This window comes from Gobius niger (genome assembly GCF_951799975.1).
Source record: "Gobius niger genome assembly, chromosome: 13".
NCBI classification, from domain to species: domain Eukaryota; kingdom Metazoa; phylum Chordata; class Actinopteri; order Gobiiformes; family Gobiidae; genus Gobius; species Gobius niger.
In genome coordinates, this window is record NC_136864.1 from 26,256,586 (window position 1) to 26,276,429 (window position 19,844).

Here is a 19,844-nt window from a genome sequence, read left to right on the forward strand (position 1 = left end):
TATTGATTATTTTTACGATTAATCGATGAATCGCTTGGCTGTGAATGGTGTAGGAAAATTTTATTTTTTCAAATTTTTTTACCACATTATAGCTTAAGTGGCGCTGTTTGAGGATGTGTTGGAGTAAACTAAAGGGAAATGTTTTTTGAAGGCTCTATTAATAACATTTACAATGTACCAAACACGACAGACCCTAAATATAAAATCAAAGTAGGTTTTCATCAAAAATGCTACATATTTTTTTTGTCATTTTTGCTCCATTTAAGTCTGTGTGAACCAGAAAACGATTAATCGATTACTAAAATAGTCGTCGACTATTTCAATAATCGATTAGTCGTCGATTAATCGATTAGTCGTTTCAGCCCTACACAATTCATGGCGGCGCCCACGCGAGCCTCCGGAATAAGGTGAATACCTGACAATAAATTTAATGAGTGTGTATTCAGTGATTTTCTTCAAAATAGTGGCTTCTATGAGTAATTGTAAGCGATTTGTGGGTAAGGCTTGTATGCAAATGTGCTGTAGGTTCGAGTGCCAGGTCTGACAATTTGCAGAATGTCTCTCCTGTGTTGTCCCACTCTAAAAACCTGAGGGTCAAAAACACAAAAAGAACATTTCCACTTGCAATAAATGTACGAAAAAACAGCATTCCCCTCCACTGCCCTCTCTGTCCTCCATTATGAAATGTTTAAACAACAGCCCGACATGACTTCCAGTGCTATTTATAAAGAAGCAGCTCGTTCATATGCCTCCTGTGTTTGTCAGCGCGCCTCCCCGCTCACCGGTCGGATATGGAGGGGTGCGGGGGCCGTTGCCTGTTGCTAGGCGAGAGTGTGCCGCGATGATGATGATGCGTGCAGCTCCTCGGCTCCTCCAGCCAATGGCACGTCTCGCCGAGCTGTGGGTTCCCCCCGGTTCTCCGCGGGGTTCTTCCCCTTCTTTTCCTGTGTCGGACTCCGGAGAGGAGGAGAGGTTGGGGCTGTGGAGGGGGGGTCAAGATACACCCCCGTCCCTCTGTAACTGTCCCAAGGCAGGTTTATCAGCTATTCCCTGGAAGAAAAACAGTTCTAAGGCTATGATTCCTAATGTCACAAAATGTATATTATGCTTTCTAGCAGTAATCAGTGATCAGATCTAAGAAGTAACTAGTTCTAGAAGGAGAAATCAGTATAGTTGGATCACTTTTATGGACAAAAACAATCAACACTGTGAGCATAAGGCTTTATCTATATAACTACCCCAATGTTTGCAGATTTTGTTTAACTTTCTCTTTGTGATGAGTGATAGTCTGTAAGATTGCAAAACGAGGAGAGAGGGAGAGAACAGATGTCAAAAGGGAAAGAATCAAGTCAACCAACACAATATCAAGCTGTACACCGGCGTGAAACGTGCACATAAACAAGAGAAATGAAGGGAGTAAACTTAGTAAACAGTGGCTAAGAACTAATTTCTGCACTTTGATGATTTGGACTAGCCTTTTTTTTCACAGTTTGAGGTGTAGCTCATGTAGATTTTGCTCGCCTTTGGATCAGATGCACTGGGATTGCGTCCGCTTGACAACGTATTCTCTTTTCATTCTAGGCCAGTGCTTTTCAAGTGGTTTGGCTTCAGGACCCACCGTTAACTGAGACCCAAATGAAAATGGAATTTGTCAGTAGTCGGGAGGCAAAGCTCTCGATTTACCGATCGATCTACGTTCCCACTCTCACCTATGGTCATGAGATTTGGGTAATGACCGAAAGGACAAGATCTCGAATACAAGCGACCAAGATGAGTTTCCTTCGCAGGGTGGCTGGGCGCACCCTCCGAGATCGGGTGAGGAGCTCAGTTACCCGGGAGGAGCTCGGAGTAGAGTCGCTGCTCCTTCACGTCGAAAGGAGCAGCTGAGGTGGCTCGGGCATCTGTTTCGGATGCCTCCTGGTCGCCTCCCGCGGGAGGTGTTCCAGGCATGTCCTAGTGGGACAAGGCCTCGTGGAAGACCCAGGACACGGTGGTGGGACTATGTCTCCGAGCTGGCCTGGTGTCGCCTCGGGGTCCCCCCAGAACAGCTGGAGGAGGTGTGCGTGGATCGGGAAGTCTGGGCATCTCTGCTGAGACTGCTGCCCCGGATAAAGCGGGAGAAAATGGATGGATGGATGGATTTGTCATATTTTGTTTAAAATATTGAACAAGCAGTAGATATACCTTTTTTTTGTTGTTGTTTCCAGGCAGTTTCAGATGGAGAATATTGGAAAAGGGTTCCCTGGAATAGGCTCACAACCCACTGAAAATGGTTCCGCGACCCACTTTTGAGAATCACTGCACTAGACCCGATGCCTCTGAAGCCGTTAATGGACTCCACTAGAATTGTATCTTCCTATTGCAGACCAGTGACTTAAAAGCGCGACGCGACATTTCTGATTTCATTATCTACAATTTACATGGAAAAAAACATGTGTAACTTTTTTCCGGTCTCAACTCAACAGCCCAGTCAAATTCCTATCGGCCCGTAATGTTTGTAACACAAAATGAAGCCCCTCCCCAGTGAGTAACACTTTCCCCACATTACGTAACGCGCAGTACGTTTAAACCAGGTCAACATCCTTGTGCTTGCCCTCCCGCTGCAACCACTTGACTTGTTTCCTCTCCATTGACTCTGGCGAATTGTGGTGGTTTTTCTGTAGTGGAGCCGTGTTGAAATATTCAGCACATCATGTAATATTGCCGAGGTGGGAGGGAGCGGCGTATGTGGGGGGGGGGGGGCGTCACGGAGAGGAAGAGGATGTTTTATCGAGAGCCTGGTCACTGCACATCCATACACCCAGCTGGATACTTTGAAGTAGTTTGCAAGTGTCCGCTAACATGAAGGTCTTTTCCACCTTCATCAGGCCTTTACTGAAAGGAGCCATTCACACTCTCATTCACACACCAGTGTACACACCAGTGTACGCCAGTGTGGAGGCAAGGAGGGTGAAGTGTCTTGCCCAAGGACATGACGACAGTGTGCACCTTCAGGAGCTGGGACACGAACCCCCGACCCTCCGATCAGGACACGACCCGCTCAACCAACTGCGCCACCATTGCCTCAATTATTCTCCTGACCCCCCTGAGGGTCCCGACCCCGATGATATGAATATTGACTTTAGCTTTATACAATGCTACAATGTTGAAAAATCATCACAATCATACCCGGAGCTGCGTTTTGATCCACTCGCGCATCTTGTAGGACTCTTTGAATCTTCTCCACAGGCTGTTCTGAGCACCGCGGCGACAGCTCCCCAAAAAAGGTTTCCAGGAAACAGTGTTAATTTCGTCGACTAAAATGTATAGTCTTAATTTTAGTCAAAGTGTTATTTTTGACGACTAAAATTTGACTAAAACTAAATTAAAAGTTTCTCATGAGACTAAAACTATGACTAAAATGTCCAGATATTTTAGTCGACTAAAATAAGACTAAATAAAAATGAAAAGGAGAGACTAAAATCATCCAAACTTCTATTGAGCGTCTGAAAGAGCCTCAGATCATGTAAATTCTCTGCCAAAGGAACAGCTCTGAGCTTTGTTCATGTGGAGCAGCTCCATGAAGCAGAGGAACAAGATTAAATATGATTATAATGAATATTATCAATGCAAAGTCGAATAAATTTGTCTTAAATTTAGTGACTAAATTTACTTGCAATTTTAGTCGACTAAAACTAGACTAAAATTGAAGATATTTTTTGACTAAAACTAGACTAAAATCGAAATACATTTTCGTCAAAAGACTAAAACTAAATTGAAATATGTTGTCAAAATTCACACTGCCAGGAAATTCTTTGCTCACCTCTCCATCTCTTGCTGAGCTTAATCCTTTCATCACGGAGTAAAAACGATGGCCATAGCTTCACCGACACATAGGGATGGGAGGGGCTTATGGTGAGATCGCACAAAAATCAGGAAGTGAAACTATCGGATATTTTGTTTCAGCTGCTTCAAATTGCATTCTCGAACCACCAAGGCGTAGGATGAAGAGGAAAGTCGAGATGCCTTTGGGTGAAGCCGAACTGGGGCAAATGCTCTTGATTAAGACGGAGTTTGAGAGTGAACGACTGAATAGACACCGGTCGTTGTTTGCATTAGGATGGGGAACAACCAAAATAACTTGAGACCTTGCGATATGCTTATTTAACTATTCAAATTGCAATTTTAAACCAACTGCAATAAGCCGGTGTGTGACATGGCGCATCTGTTGGCGTCACGTGTTGCTTTGAGATATCTGCTCTGCCTCCTCTCCCTTAGATTCATGCACTATTAACGTGCACTCAGTTACTTGAACGTCCAATGACCGGCGCGTTAGCTTGATTGACTTCACACAATGTTTTCCGCTATCTGTTTTTTCCGACACACAAAGCTCAGCTCTGAACCGTCGTGACTGTGTGTAATTGCAGCCTGTCTGCTTTTTGTGTTCCAGTCACAATGGCGGAGCATCATTTCTCGCATTGTTCTCGAGAGGCACATTCAGCGAGCGCAGTTGTGAGCCTGTCGCCCGTCTTCTCCCCCACAGGCGGCACAGCTGATGAAAAGGTCCAACATCTGAGGAGCTATACTCGTCACACGCACAAAGAGGCAGGCTATTTTAGGGACTTTTCGGAATAGAAATGTCACCTTTCAACAAACAGCGTAGCAGGGTTTTGATTAGCGTATGGGGCAGGATTGTAGAGAAGTCTTTGTTTGTGTAAATCAGTTGTTAATGTATTTTATTTAAAGCTGTCAGACATCAGCGGTCCATTGTCAAATGTGGGTCAAGAGTTTATTGGTGTAGTATTTGCGTTTCATGGGATTTGACCCGTTGTAATGTATGTGTGTACGTTAAAAGACCAGAGGGTGCTGTCCGTGGTCCTGAAATTAAGTATTTGCGCCTCCTCATGTTTACAATGGAATCTTTGTAAACAGATTTTGTTTGGTGAAAGAAGGTCAATTTTACAAAGATTTACCTTGAACGAAGTCAAGAATCAGCCCAAGTGAAATCATTTTACACTAATGATTTGGCCGAGAGCTGTAGCCTCTTCTTATTAATTGTGTTACATTTTAATCACATTTTTAAAAGGGTGGGAATCAGCCCCATCACAGTTTTGGATAAAAAGAAAATTTTAGTTTTGTCGCTGGTGTAGCATCTGAGGATGACCTTTGCTCTTCACCGTGGTTACCGCATTCCAGAGATAACCAAAACCCCCACTTCAAGACCCAGACCATTTTATGGTCTTCACTTCCTGTCTTGTGAATGGCGGTTCAGGACAAAATTAAGACTGTGAAGATCTATCCTAACCTTCAAAACCAGAGAGGAGAACTCTCTATTGACCTTCGAATTGGACTAAAGACTGAATCTCAAACTTCTGATTTGAGTAATAATCCAATTCTTTAATTCACGGACAGTGAGAATGAACTCAACCAATCTGTTCTAATGATGAATTCTTCCCCAGGTCAACAAAGACGCAATGTACAAACATACTGTCGAAATGTTGTTTGGAAAGTTGTGAAGTTGTTAATGTGTTTATCGCAATAGAAATGTATTTCTTGAATTCTCTCCCAAAGACATTCCCACTTGGGATCGTCATATCGAGTTACGGACTGAATGTCGATTGGTCGAATCCACGGAGAAAAAGGGGCCGCCCCCTTGGTATAAAGGAAGGAGAAATAGCCAGAAACCGCCCTTACCCTTGCTCTTCTTTAAAAAACGCGCTTCTGAGAGGGTTGGAGAAGGAGAGACGGCAGGATGAGCACATGGCTAACATCCCCCGCTGAACTCTGACCTCTCCTTTGTCTCAGATGGACCACAAGAACTTTAAGTTTGAGCCCGTCAGTTGACGTGATTTTGTAACTACCAGTTACTTCTTTTAAGAACATTTGCATTTTTCCTACAAGACAACAACATTTTTGATCGCTGAGCTTTCAGCGAAACCAATTTGAGTCTAGCTGGTCAATCCAAACCCCAAGGCCCCGAGGAGCTGGAGAGAGACCCCCGCCTCGCCTGCATCAGCTGAGATAGCCATCCGAGAGAAACCACAGGACGTCGGTCACCAGGACTTTGGAAGCCGGACCACAGTTGGAGTGGAAAGCCTTTCTCTCACGGTCGTAAGCGCATCTCATAGACCTGGCTCAATAAGACTCACATAACCTCTAACCACCTTACTGACTTTCAGATACAATTTTAGAACATTTTATCTGATTATTCATCCTGTTAGCCTTCTAGGTTATTCTGTTTGCACTTTAATATTCAATGCCGTCTGTTAATTGATTTTGATCATTAAACCTCCATAAACCACAGTTTGCTTTGGTAATGTCTATGTTTATTATTCCAGAATAAGGGTCCATGTGTACGTCCAAGACCTCATTTCCTTCAGATAAATCTGTAGTTTAGCCTCCTATTCTTACTTTATTTTGTTCGCTTTTAGAACTGGTGCCCCGTTAAATTTTAAGGCTAATCTACAACCTATTAATTAATTAATATACAAATTAATTGATTAATAAACCCTCATACCCTACATATATTTTGGTGCCCTGTGTGAGGAGTCATAAACTCTATCTGTTATAAATGATCACTGATCATTCCAAAGCAAACTTTGAGGTTCAATCTTATCAAAAAGTTGTTGAAAAAGAAAGAAAAATGCATTTTAAAGGTGTCCATTGAAAACAAAACTCTCTGCGCAACTCTCTCTCAATGCTACCGTTTATAGGTTGCAGCACATACTTTAAATGTGATTTTTAAACATGCATGCTCTCTTTGTGCTATCAAAAGCACAATTCTCAAAGGCCTTAAGGTAACCAAATTTTAATAGCTGCGAATTTTCCAGTATTAAAAATTACCTGTATGTTGCAGTAAGTAATATAATTTGTCTGCGAGTTTTCCAGAAATTGTAACTTTACACTGCATTGGTGTTAAAACTGTTCTCCCCTCCTGCAGGAGCTCAGATAACACCCCTAAGACCCCCCTCCTTACAGCTCTGGTCAAGGAGATGATTCACCCCTGGCCCTTGGCGCCAGAATGAGTCAATCATCCCCCCAGAGTGGGCCGGTCTTAATGACATCACTTCCTTAGAGCCCGCCTACCGAAGGCTGTGCCACTATCTCTGCCCCCTACCGTGAAGGAGGAGACAGAGGCAGAAGTGATTTTTAAGTGAGCTTTGATCACAACGCTCTCTTCCAAGTAAGTAAGCTTTACTTGAGTAACTTAGACAATAAAACTTAAACTATAAACACATTCAGTTGTACCTTAGTTTACTGTTGTTTTATTGAAAATAAAGCCAAAACATTGCCCTTTTCCATCTTTAACAGTTACTGTACTGTTCTTCCTTCTCAAGACTAACACTTGTCTTCGGCTTTAACTGGTCTTTTCTGATTGAGTCTAACTTAATGACTTGTTTTGTGGCCACACTACAAGCTCTTATTAGCCTTTATCTAGACCAATGCTCAGCCTTGCAATTTAAATTGCAATCTCAAATTGTAACACATAAAATTTTACAATTTTGAAGCTAAAGGGCTCAATTCAAATTCACCCTCTCTAAGTAAAACTTAGTGAATTTTCATCCACCTCTTGAAATTTTAACTGACTGACTGCTGGACAGTCACCAATCAGTTAAGTCAAATTTTGATATTGAATTTAATTAATTAATTTGATTTTAATTCAATAATCACTCTCCAAAATGTCCATGTCCTTTCTTCTCATTAATTTTGTCCCATTCCCCTTTCATGTCTTGCTTCATTCCATCTATCAACCCTGGTTTTAGTTAAGCACAATTAAAACTGGTTTGTTTCCTTTAGACCCACAGAAGGTCAAGTCAGACTTTAAAGTTGTCTGAGTTTTTGATAAAGCAACATGCCTCCGAGAGAACTAAAGAACCTCGCTGTCTACAGACCAGGCCAGGGAGACGTCCTTGACTGTGTAGACAAAATGCAGGGAACAGATCCCTCCAAACTTGAATCCATAATTACATCTTTAGTAAGTATAACATCACTTACAGGAAAACAAGAGGAGAATCTGACATTGTTAGCTAAAATGGCAGTTGCAATGCATTTACAACTTAAACAAACACAAGAAGCATTGACAGACACAAGGAGACAAAATGATGAACTTGCATCACAAAATGCCTCTCTCCAAGAAGAGAATGCAAAGCTTATGAGTGACAAGGAAACTAAACATCTAGAAAACCAACATCAAGAGGTTGGACAAAAACTCTTCGAGCAAGAGCAAGAACTGAAATTTGCAGATTCAGAACTTGACAAAACTAGCAGAACCCTCTCGGAACGAGAAGTGGAACTAGTGACAGCCCATGCTGAGCTAGACAGGACGACTCAAAACCTTAACAGGTCTGAGTGCCTTCTCAATAAAGCCACCCTAGAGGTAAGAGATTTAAAATCGGAAATTTTGATTCTCCAAGAAAACCAAGAAAAGGACAAAACAAAACTAACTCACATTCAGAGCCAGCTTACAGCAGCTCAGATTAAAATAGATCACACGACGCTACGGCGCACGATCAGTGAGGAAGAAAAGAGCTTTAAAAGAGAGCAAGAAGATCCCCCTGAACAAGGAGTGAGATCTCAAGTGTATCCCCCGGGAACACTTCAGGAGAAAACAAATAAGTCCTTAAGGGACTTTTCTCCCCCACCTGCTTTAACATTGAACCCCAAGCCACCGCACCTGCAGCGGTTGGACAGGCTTATCTCTGAGCCACCTGATCAATGTTATGCTTCACAGGAAACAAACGATCCCGTCAAGATCTCCACTGGTGAGTTTGAGCGTGGATATCGTGTTCCAATCAAAGATCTTGACAGAATTGCACAACATGTCATTCGCTTTGATCCCAAGTCTGATGGTGCCAACGACACAAGCACCTACTTAAATGACATTGACTTTTACCTGCGTAGATTTCCAGACTCTACGGCAGAAGATAGAATTTACCTAATCAGGTTTACTTCAAGTAGAAATGTGGGAAGTTTCATTGATAGACAGGCGCGTCACACAAAGGCAGACTATGGTCGCCTTTGCCAAGCTCTCACAAAAGAGTTCTCAAACTGCCTGACTACTGGCCTAACTGCAGCCTTAAATGTGAAGCAGACTCGACAAGAGTCTCCACAGGCTTATTACTGCAGACTGCGCGATGCCTACTTTAGTTCAAATGAACTTGAGATGGAGGAAGATCTCCACTTTAAAACACTTTTTGTTCTAAATCTTCATCCCACAACAAAGTACCACCTTGGCATCACCGCAGATCCCGCTACTCAAACGAGCTACCAGCTTCGTGAACTAGCGATGCGTGCTTTCATGAAACACAAACAATCGATGATAAAACATCCAGAACCTTCCCCAGTTCTTAATCTCGAGTTAAAGAACTCACAACAGATAAGAACACAAAACTGCAAGTCAAGCAGTTCAAACATGCGTTCTTCTCCAGAAAAGAAACGCAGAAGTGAAGTAAAACCGGCTCAATGTCAACAGACAAATGAGAAGCATAAGCAAACGCTGCTCTCCAGCCCTGAACTTGAGTGTAGGCAAAACCCCGCCTATGGCAAACAGTGCCAAACAAAGCAGCATCTCCAACAGGGGGGTCATTACACTCATCACAGTAAGAACAGAGAAAATCGGGATAGCACAAAGCATCCCCGAATACACAAAAATTCTCAATTCTTCTCGTCAGGAGAACCTGAAAGAAATCAGAATCATGGCTGTCAAAACCAAGTCAGTGAACTTGACAGCTCAGCTGATCTGACTCACTTCAGTGATGAAAATGACACTTTTATTGAACAGACTCCAGACAATGATGGTAAAGCTGAGCTATCCTCATTAGCCTCTTTAATCCATCAGAGCTGTGATAAAATGTCAATTAAACAACCTTTCAAACGTTTTCTGTGTAATCTCACTGAAAAAGGTTTGGCTGAAAAATTTTACATGCCAACCACTATTGAGAATGCTCTCCAAGAGGAAGCAATGCTTGACACAGGTGCTGACGTCAGCATAATGTCAACCTCTCTTTTTAGTGAAATTCAGGAAGCACTACAACATAAAAGAAGAAAAATAAATCTTCACTCTTGCTTCCTTGAAATCCAGCCATATGCAGACATTCAAACTGCATTCACAGAAATGGCGTACATTCGCTTGACAATTGGACCGATGACAGTGGTCCATCCATTCTTTGTGTCTCCACTTGATATGATGCCTCTCCTTATCGGAAAGGATCTCCTCAATCGATTTGAGCCTCTTATTGATTTCAAAGAATCAATACTCTATGCACAGGTGCTGAAACCTTGGCCTTTCTCACATCCAGGAAACTATGGTGAGATCTTTCAGTGTGCCACTCTAACACATACACCTGTCCCAAAACATAAGGACTACAAACACAAGAAGTCAGGTTCTGACCCAACTCAGTCTCAGAACAGCCTCTGGAGACCCCAAACCAACTTCTTGTACAAGGACACAGTTCTACCTGAGCTGAACTGTCCACAAATGCACCCAGAGAAGACTCAAGGTCACCCTTGTGACCCCAGACAAAACAATGAACTTCAAAGTTCATTGAAGAACTTATCCAAGCAGGCAGTCGTTGATGACAACGCTTTAAAGGCTAGCCTAGAACCCCAACTCACCCAGCCAGGTTCTTTTCCCACCCTTCCCACCCTATCTTCTATTGTGGCCCCTCACGCTGCCTCATTGGCCACCTCAACCCCCTCCTCCACCCTTTCTGAGCTTCCCTGCTCACACTTATCAGACCTTGCCTCACCTCGGTCTGATGCCTTCTCCAATGTCGTCCCTAACACAGACACTGCTTGTGAACGATCCTTACCTCATGTTTTCGGCCTTTGGTCCCGCCAACGGATCCAGCCTGGCCCGGACACACTCACTTCTCTTATGCTCATGGTGCACCCGAACCACAGGGGGGTAGCGCTGGCTCAAGCACATAAATCCTCTCTGTCGGCCCACAAAGGCACTCAGACAATGCGAGAAATAAGGCAAAAGGAATCCTGCTGCCCACATGCATATACAAATGCATATGATAAAGGCACGATTAACAGGTCAACCTGCAGCCAATGTCAGACATCAGGTCTGAAGAAATGGGTAAAGCCCACAAACCAAATGTTTGGAGACAAACAGAACGATCTCCAAAAGCAGAGACACTTAACACCTCCCATTACCAAACCAGTATGGCATGGTAAGTTATCAGGGAACAAGGTAAGTTATCGCAACTGCCTCCAAGCTCTGAAACAAAACATCTAGTCCACTGGACAGATGAACTTGGTGCTCCAGATGCACACTTGTAAATAAACAGGAAACACAGCTCCTGTTTGTAAATAGACACTAGCCAGTCTATTCAGTGTCAATAGCAATCACTAAAGTTTTTCAATAGCAATTCCTTCTCTAACCAAAGGGGGGAGCTACTTTAAACTTTTACTAACCTCTGCTATCCTCTATGCATGCTGTCATAACTATTGAGGCTTTGTTTTCAGTTTGATTGCAGTTAAACTCTGAACAACAGAGTACAATTCAATCAGTAGTCAGTTGTCAATGCTCAAGTATTGCTTAAGACTCTTCAATCCATTTTGCAAAATCTTTTGTTGTAAAAGAAATCTTGGTGAACTCGCAGCCTTAGATATCAGCAACTCTAGAGACTTTGTTTTTCAATGGACCGCCTCAGTAAATTTAGCGCTTCTACCGCTTTTCCAAATTTAGGTGTCGAACCCTTAGGACTTAAGTCATATGTAGCCACAGCAACAAACACGTAAGACTAAACCTAGTCTGTAAACACACTTGCCTATTGCTACACACATTTAGCCTAATATTGCCACAGTTAGCAAACACCTGAGCCGACTCTGTGTCAATGAACATCGGGCATCGTCTTCAGTCAACGGCCATCACATCACGGAAATGGCGTGCCAACCTCCGCCGTAGGGTGGAGACTGCCACGAAGGGGGGACTGTAGCATCTGAGGATGACCTTTGCTCTTCACCGTGGTTACCGCATTCCAGAGATAACCAAAACCCCCACTTCAAGACCCAGACCATTTTATGGTCTTCACTTCCTGTCTTGTGAATGGCGGTTCAGGACAAAATTAAGACTGTGAAGATCTATCCTAACCTTCAAAACCAGAGAGGAGAACTCTCTATTGACCTTCGAATTGGACTAAAGACTGAATCTCAAACTTCTGATTTGAGTAATAATCCAATTCTTTAATTCACGGACAGTGAGAATGAACTCAACCAATCTGTTCTAATGATGAATTCTTCCCCAGGTCAACAAAGACGCAATGTACAAACATACTGTCGAAATGTTGTTTGGAAAGTTGTGAAGTTGTTAATGTGTTTATCGCAATAGAAATGTATTTCTTGAATTCTCTCCCAAAGACATTCCCACTTGGGATCGTCATATCGAGTTACGGACTGAATGTCGATTGGTCGAATCCACGGAGAAAAAGGGGCCGCCCCCTTGGTATAAAGGAAGGAGAAATAGCCAGAAACCGCCCTTACCCTTGCTCTTCTTTAAAAAACGCGCTTCTGAGAGGGTTGGAGAAGGAGAGACGGCAGGATGACATCCCCCGCTGAACTCTGACCTCTCCTTTGTCTCAGATGGACCACAAGAACTTTAAGTTTGAGCCCGTCAGTTGACGTGATTTTGTAACTACCAGTTACTTCTTTTAAGAACATTTGCATTTTTCCTACAAGACAACAACATTTTTGATCGCTGAGCTTTCAGCGAAACCAATTTGAGTCTAGCTGGTCAATCCAAACCCCAAGGCCCCGAGGAGCTGGAGAGAGACCCCCGCCTCGCCTGCATCAGCTGAGATAGCCATCCGAGAGAAACCACAGGACGTCGGTCACCAGGACTTTGGAAGCCGGACCACAGTTGGAGTGGAAAGCCTTTCTCTCACGGTCGTAAGCGTATCTCATAGACCTGGCTCAATAAGACTCACATAACCTCTAACCACCTTACTGACTTTCAGATACAATTTTAGAACATTTTATCTGATTATTCATCCTGTTAGCCTTCTAGGTTATTCTGTTTGCACTTTAATATTCAATGCCGTCTGTTAATTGATTTTGATCATTAAACCTCCATAAACCACAGTTTGCTTTGGTAATGTCTATGTTTATTATTCCAGAATAAGGGTCCATGTGTACGTCCAAGACCTCATTTCCTTCAGATAAATCTGTAGTTTAGCCTCCTATTCTTACTTTATTTTGTTCGCTTTTAGAACTGGTGCCCCGTTAAATTTTAAGGCTAATCTACAACCTATTAATTAATTAATATACAAATTAATTGATTAATAAACCCTCATACCCTACACTGGTGTCATGTAAAAGATCAATACCAAAATGAGCCATTTCTTAGAATGAATGAATGGATCCCAAAAGACTTAGCTCCCGGTGAAGATCCATTACACTACTACAATCAAGTAGCCTGGCATCCAGACTAATCTCCGATGTTTATTAATTAATAAACAGGAGACTAGTCTGGCGACCCTGTCGTAGAAAAGCTACTGCTTGAGGCGGGACTAATGTGGGACGACCGAAGTGCATAGCAGCCAATGAGAACATAGCGGATGTGAGTTGTAGTCATTCGGACGTTAACAATGGCGCTCCTGCCACACGGAGTTCAGTAAATGACTTCTGTCGTTTATGTCAGAAAAACTGAAGAATACAAGCATACCGGAGCATTACGTGAAGTGGTTGTGTTGAAAAACTACAAAACAAAAGCGCAACAACGTGACGCCCGTTCAGGGAGCTGCTCTGATTGGTCGGTAGGCTCCATATCGCTGCGTCACATCCTTTGAAAGCGCGAGTGTTGCCAGACCCTCTTCTGTAAAGAAGCGGGTCTGGTTGGCGAGACTAACAATCAAGGTCAATGAAAAAAGAGTAACGGTTGTTAAAGCTCGCGGTTGTCAAGGAGTTCTCTTTATAGCATAGGTCTCGATTTATTCTGGGAAGCGCCTTGGGCACCATATGGCTATACTACCTCACAGTGAGACATCTCACACACGCTACTCAGAGAACCGGGGTTATGAAATGACCTAAAGTGTCCCATCATAGCATAGTCATCAACTTGTCAGGACTGTCTGAGTTGAGGATGTTTTGCCTCTCATCAGTGATGAAGTTGGTTTTAAACTCTCTACCTTACTATTAACTCCAGGCCAGTTTCACTTATTAACACAGTCATTGTCTTAAGGTGGAGCAACATTTATTTTGAAAAGCTCTTATACTATTGTAAATAAAAGTTGATCCTTTAGTGTAATTGATCATAAATATCCTCCTAAGTGACATGATTACGATCGGTGGCTCAAGTGAAGAGTTCTTTAAAACCAATGTTCTCTGACCTTATGAATGCATCAACCCTCAAGCAAATACTCTGTTTAACACTTGACTAAATAAAGACATGAAGAGTGTTTTGGAGTCAATTGTTGTGGTTTTATTGTTGCACCATTTTTTTTTTACAAGTACACACAATGTCCAAATGTTGATTTCACTTTGACTGGTTTGGTTGATGAGCACCGTGCCCATGAAGTGTGCGGGGACAAGAACATATCCTTGAGGACAGCCACGGATACACTCCCACCGAACACACACTTTTTTATATCGGATCGGATTTCTGAATTGTTTCCACTGGGACCAAAAAAGACAGGACTACAGATTCACCCAACCACAGACATGCAAATTTGACCGAGTCAGGACGGACGGCGCTCCCGGGACACGCGGCGCTGGGTTTTGGCACAGGGTTTTTGAACTGCTACGGATTCTGCCGCGAGGACGCCGTGTGTGCCGGGATATAACTGAGGAGGGCGGGAGCGGAGCGGGGGAGTGGTCGGGGACACGGGTTACACATAGAGACCGATCAAGAGGCGACGAGCTTCATGTAACTCAAAACAACTGGATTTGGGTAGAAGTCAGTAGCGTTAGCATTATTATCTTATTCCAATGGAGAGTTAGCCGTGTTACCTTGAAATAAATAAATATCGAAACAGTGTGTGTCAGAAAAGACGCAGCTGTTGACAAATTGCTGACAAAGTGTTTTAAACTTTACACAGGCTGTAAATACTAGACTTCTGTGTTTAAAACTGTAGCTGTTTTAGTGGTGAAGCTAAAGGCTAACGCTAATTTGTTGCTAAAAGAAAGTTTTTTTTTCCAATAAAGTACAGTTGGCTTGACGTTTGCTTCTGTTCTTTTTAATCTTATTTTATTTCAAATTTGCGTTTAAATGTTGACAGGAAGTAGTTGTTAGCATAGACTTGCTAACAGGAAGTTAGCCAGAAACCTTCCCCTGCTGTCAAAAAACATGAGCTAGAGTGCCATCTAGGGGTCAGGACACCCTTGAAAACTGGATTCTGAATCTTAATGGGACTTACCAGGTTAGAAGTCAAGTTATGTATTTATAAATGTTATGCAGATTAAGGGAGAACATTTGTACGGCTCTGGTTGAATAGACGCCATTATCAGCCTATAGGATTCCATGGAGTTTCGACGTCGCATCGCGGCCGCCTACGTGCGCAGTCCTTATGTGCTTCAGTCGGGGCGAGGGAGGGAGGCGGGGGCATGAAAAATGATGATAGAATGAGGGAATTCTTTCAGATTCGTCGAGTTTCTCTCAAATAAACGGGCCATTGTGATGCGGAATGTAGCTGGACATCGCAAAGACCCGGCAATTCTGGGTAGTACATTGTTCAAATAATCCCCTTGGCAAATTTTTTTTTCACGGGCTATTTGACACACCGTTATCTCCCAAATGTGCGCTAAATTTCGAGATTTGAAGGATTTCTTTAGAACTAATGTGCAAAGTTAAATTCTAGGTTAAATGTCAAAAGATCTACTTAAAAAATCTTTCATTTTTTTTGTGTGCGTGTAAAAGACTTAACAGATTTGTAGATTGAATTACAAATATTAAAAATCTACTTTAATGTTTTCATAAAAAATCTATTTCGAAAAATCTACCTTTGATTTATTGGTCTACATTTGGTTTAGTGCCAAAAGTGTCGTTCTTGTTTTTGAGAATTTCTTAATTTTTGAAGATTATAAAACGAAGATTATGAATACTGCTGGTAAAGTGGAGGAGTATTTTTGACCCGAACAACAACAAGAAAAAAAAAGTCTGATGAAATAATGTCCGACGCGTCGCCATAAAAGAAAGTTTTGAAATATTGCATAAGGATTTGCAAAATCTCCCAAATTTGTTGCGGAATGGAATAAAAATGTGAGTAAACGTGTTCTGTCTGAACGCACCGGCATCGTTATGAGATTAACATAGTTAGCAAACATCGTCACCAAAATAAAGGCGGGAATAAACGTTTTTGCATGCTTTCACAATCCATAGAAATATCACCGCTTTGCTTAGCTTTGCAACATTTAAAATATATATTTAATAAATAAAAGTGTTCACTATCGTTATTGTTATTAAATTTCAATTTCACGTCATTTAAAATCCAGAAAATATTATGTTCATTGTGATTTGGGGGATTTTTTTTTTTCCTTTTTTTTTCCGTGGGAGGGGAGGCAATGGATGGAAATGGAAAAAAGTAAAAGTTCATAACAGACTCGTACCAAAGTTCAAATACTACATCAGAAAAATAAGTAAATCCTAACAATAATAATAATAGTCACGTCTGCAGCGCGTGGGCTTCTCCGCCAGGTGGCCTCTCTTAGTCCAGTTCTCTCCGCTCGTCCATACAACCGGTATTATTATTATTGTTATTTATCATCATCAATATGCATGGGCTAGTTAATCATCTTCATATTTTTTTTATTTGACATTTCATTGTTGACTTAAATTTTCCCAAAAAGAGCTGTCCATTAATCTTGAACTGCTACGGTTTGATCCTTGCTCGGTGCCTCTGTGGCGTTGGCCTCCTTGGCGGGCGGCTCGGCGGCTGGTGTGGAGCTAGCGCTAGCCTCTTTAGCGTTAGCCGGCGCGCTAGCTGGTGCTGCTGCTGCCTCTGTGGGCTTGGGGTCAGCTTTGGCCGCTGGCGCCGCGGGGGCCTCAGTCTTTTTGGCCTCGTCTTTGCCCTCCGCCGCTGCAGGTGGCGCTGCCTTGGCCTCGGGCTCCTTGGCGGCCGGTTTCTCCTCGGCTTTAGCGGCCGGTTTCTCCTCGGCTTTAGCGGGCTCGGCGGGTTTGGCCTCCTCTTTCTTCTCCTCGGCTTTAGCGGCCGCGCCGTCGGCGGCCGGGGCGTCTTTAGCTGCCGTGTCGTTCGCTGCTACATCTTTAGCGTCGTCGGCAGCGCTCTCCTCCTTGGCGTCCTTGGGCGCTTCGCTCTCCTCGGCCGCGGCGCCCTCGGCTTTGGCGTCCTTGTCTTTGGACTTCTCGTCGTTCACGCTATAGCCCTTCTTCTTTTTGCTGAGCTTGCCTCCCATTTTGGATCTCTGGCCCCTGAAACAACAGAAGAAAATATGTTTTAGAACTCACGGTTCATAGACACAGAGTGCAGTCACCTTTGTGCTTAAAGAGGGGGTATTATGCTTTTTTCAATCACATAGCACCAGTCTATATCACACTACAATGATGGCGAAACCTTCTGTTGGTCTGTAAATGCAGTAAATTAGAATAACTGTCTTGTATAAAATTGCTCTCTCAAAATGGCTGTAGTGAATGTCTTGAAATAGGCCTCTGTCTCTTTAAGAACCTCTGACCCTTTCCGACACGCCCCCTCCACACGCTGTCTGTGGCATCAGTGGGGAGGGGGTTCTGCTGAGGAGCAGTGGTTGGTTACTCGGCTGGTGACGAAAGCTCGGAGGCGTCTCCAGGAGGTGGGGGCGTTCCTAGGAGGACTCAGGCAAACCTGTACCTAAAATGGCCGCCATCAGAGTTTTTACAGATTACTCAAAAATACGAGACTGTGCCAAGGCAACACTTCAGGCATGTTTTTAATGAGGGAATGACATAATAACATGATGCAAAAGTCGATTTTGCATAACACCCCCCCTTTAAATAGACATGGACTAGTGTTGGTCATTTGTTATTTCACAATATTTTCAACTCTACTGTTTGATCGACTTGCAGACATTGCCTCCATGTTGACAAATCCACATCCTTCAGAGACCCACTGACTTATAAACAGTATGAGCTGAGTCATTTTGCATATTGCAATACATCCTTTGTGATGTACCTCTTGGCGTGAAATTGTGAATGTTTCTGTATTGGACGTGGCTGAGCATACATTAGCCAAACGCAGGAGAGATCCACAGCATATGGCCATGCATTATTAATACTCAAGATACACAATATGAACTCTCTTAGGGTCTTGGTGATGAAAATTATTCCGAAAACTTTAAGAAGGGACATCTTGGGTTTGTTGGTCGGCTTCTTCCATCTGGCTGGATTCTATTTTAACCATAAAGTCACCCACTTGCTCTTCAAATCAGCACCTGGCGGGTCATAATTATGTTTTTTTACGCTCCCGTCTTTATTTCATAACACAACTTCCACTCTATGATTTAATTCCTTGCTGTGACACCCTTGTCACCTCGGAGCAAAAACCGTGAAGAGCTCCAGTCAGACGGGCGAAGCGCTTTGTAATCCCATTGTTCTGGGCTCATAATCTCACGGAGGCCATGTCTGTGTGGTTGTGACTCTTGTTTTTCTTGCCACTGCGAGTAAATCTTTAAGTGACAAAAGCCTCATGCTGACAAATAAAAATAGATGTATTTCAAGTTTCATGTCTTTTATTCTTCAGAATGACATCATAATGACATATTTTGGATGGAAATGTACAGTCTTTATACTGGGTTAGTGCTACGACTAATCATAAATGAAGCTAATTTATGTTACGTTAATTAATACTACAGTGCAGATGATGTTAAAACATATTTGAAATGTTTGTTACGTTAGTATATGTTTGAGTTTTAATCCATTAGTGCTTTCATATTGAGAGATCAAAGGAAATATTAGTCCAAACGCTCTGAATCAGAGGCTGGTTCAGATGGCTCTATTTTTCATGGGAGCACCATCTGTCTGCTCCGTGGGGAGAGGCGGCACGTGGCCACAGACCAGTGACCGGAGCTAAACATGGAAGTACTGACTGCACCAAAATCTGGAGAGGACTGGGAACAAGCTGCTAACAAACCGCTACTTAAGAAGAGAGCGATCAGTGCGCCACCAAATCAAAGAGGAATGTACAAATGTGTAAACCAATTCAAGCTGCAGGGTGTGTTCATGTGTTTCTTCAACTGCAGGTTCCTGTCAGTGTAAAGGAGCAGCAGCCGTACTCCGAGCTCCTTACACTTTCACTCAGGAGGTCAACCTACAAAATAGACTTCAAATGGTATAATGCAAAACCCGGACTTTTGATCATGCCAATAAGTCATAGGTTATTACAAAGAAAATGTTATTAATATATCCCAGCAAGACACATATTCCAGAAGAATTTAAAGTTGCCCTGAAACTGAAAATGTATTTTTGAAAAAACTTTCCCGGGAAGGACCCCGAGACCCCCTATAGTTCCTTCTAATATAGTCAATACAACATTGACGATGTTTTCCGTATCAAAATATAAGATAATGTATTGAGCCAGGTATAAATTTATGATTTCATTTTGTTGAGAAGCATATTTCTCCACTCGACATTGACCACTATGTGAAGAATCAATGTTAACACTTCCATGTTTAAGGCTTTTGTCTCCAGCAATTAAAGCAGTACTAAGTAACTCTTCCCCCTAGAGGCCATAAGCGCAACTGCAGGTGTCGTAGCAAGTTACGATTTTTTAACTTATTAATTGTCTTGGAGAGAAAATACTACGCTGACAGGAAAGGCGAAGGGAGAGAGGGTTACTGTGCATCCAATTATACAACGGAAATATTTTTTTTCACTCAAACTTGGCTGTAAATACTGTTTAAAGTGACGTTAGCCCGCAGTTAGCTTTGCCCGT

At 42.7% G+C, this 19,844-nt stretch overlaps 1 protein-coding gene across 1 annotated transcript in view; it reads right to left on the reverse strand.

The window, feature by feature from the left end:
• Nucleotides 1-16,434: 16,434 nt before the first annotated feature.
• basp1 (brain abundant, membrane attached signal protein 1) overlaps nucleotides 16,435-19,844 on the reverse strand; it is a 54,688-nt gene continuing 51,278 nt past the window's right edge. The window contains exon 2 of the mRNA XM_079568769.1: nucleotides 16,435-17,350. Coding sequence (XP_079424895.1) covers nucleotides 16,777-17,334 — 558 coding nt within the window. The 5' untranslated portion in view covers nucleotides 17,335-17,350 and the 3' untranslated portion in view covers nucleotides 16,435-16,776. The remainder of the gene's footprint in view (nucleotides 17,351-19,844) is intronic.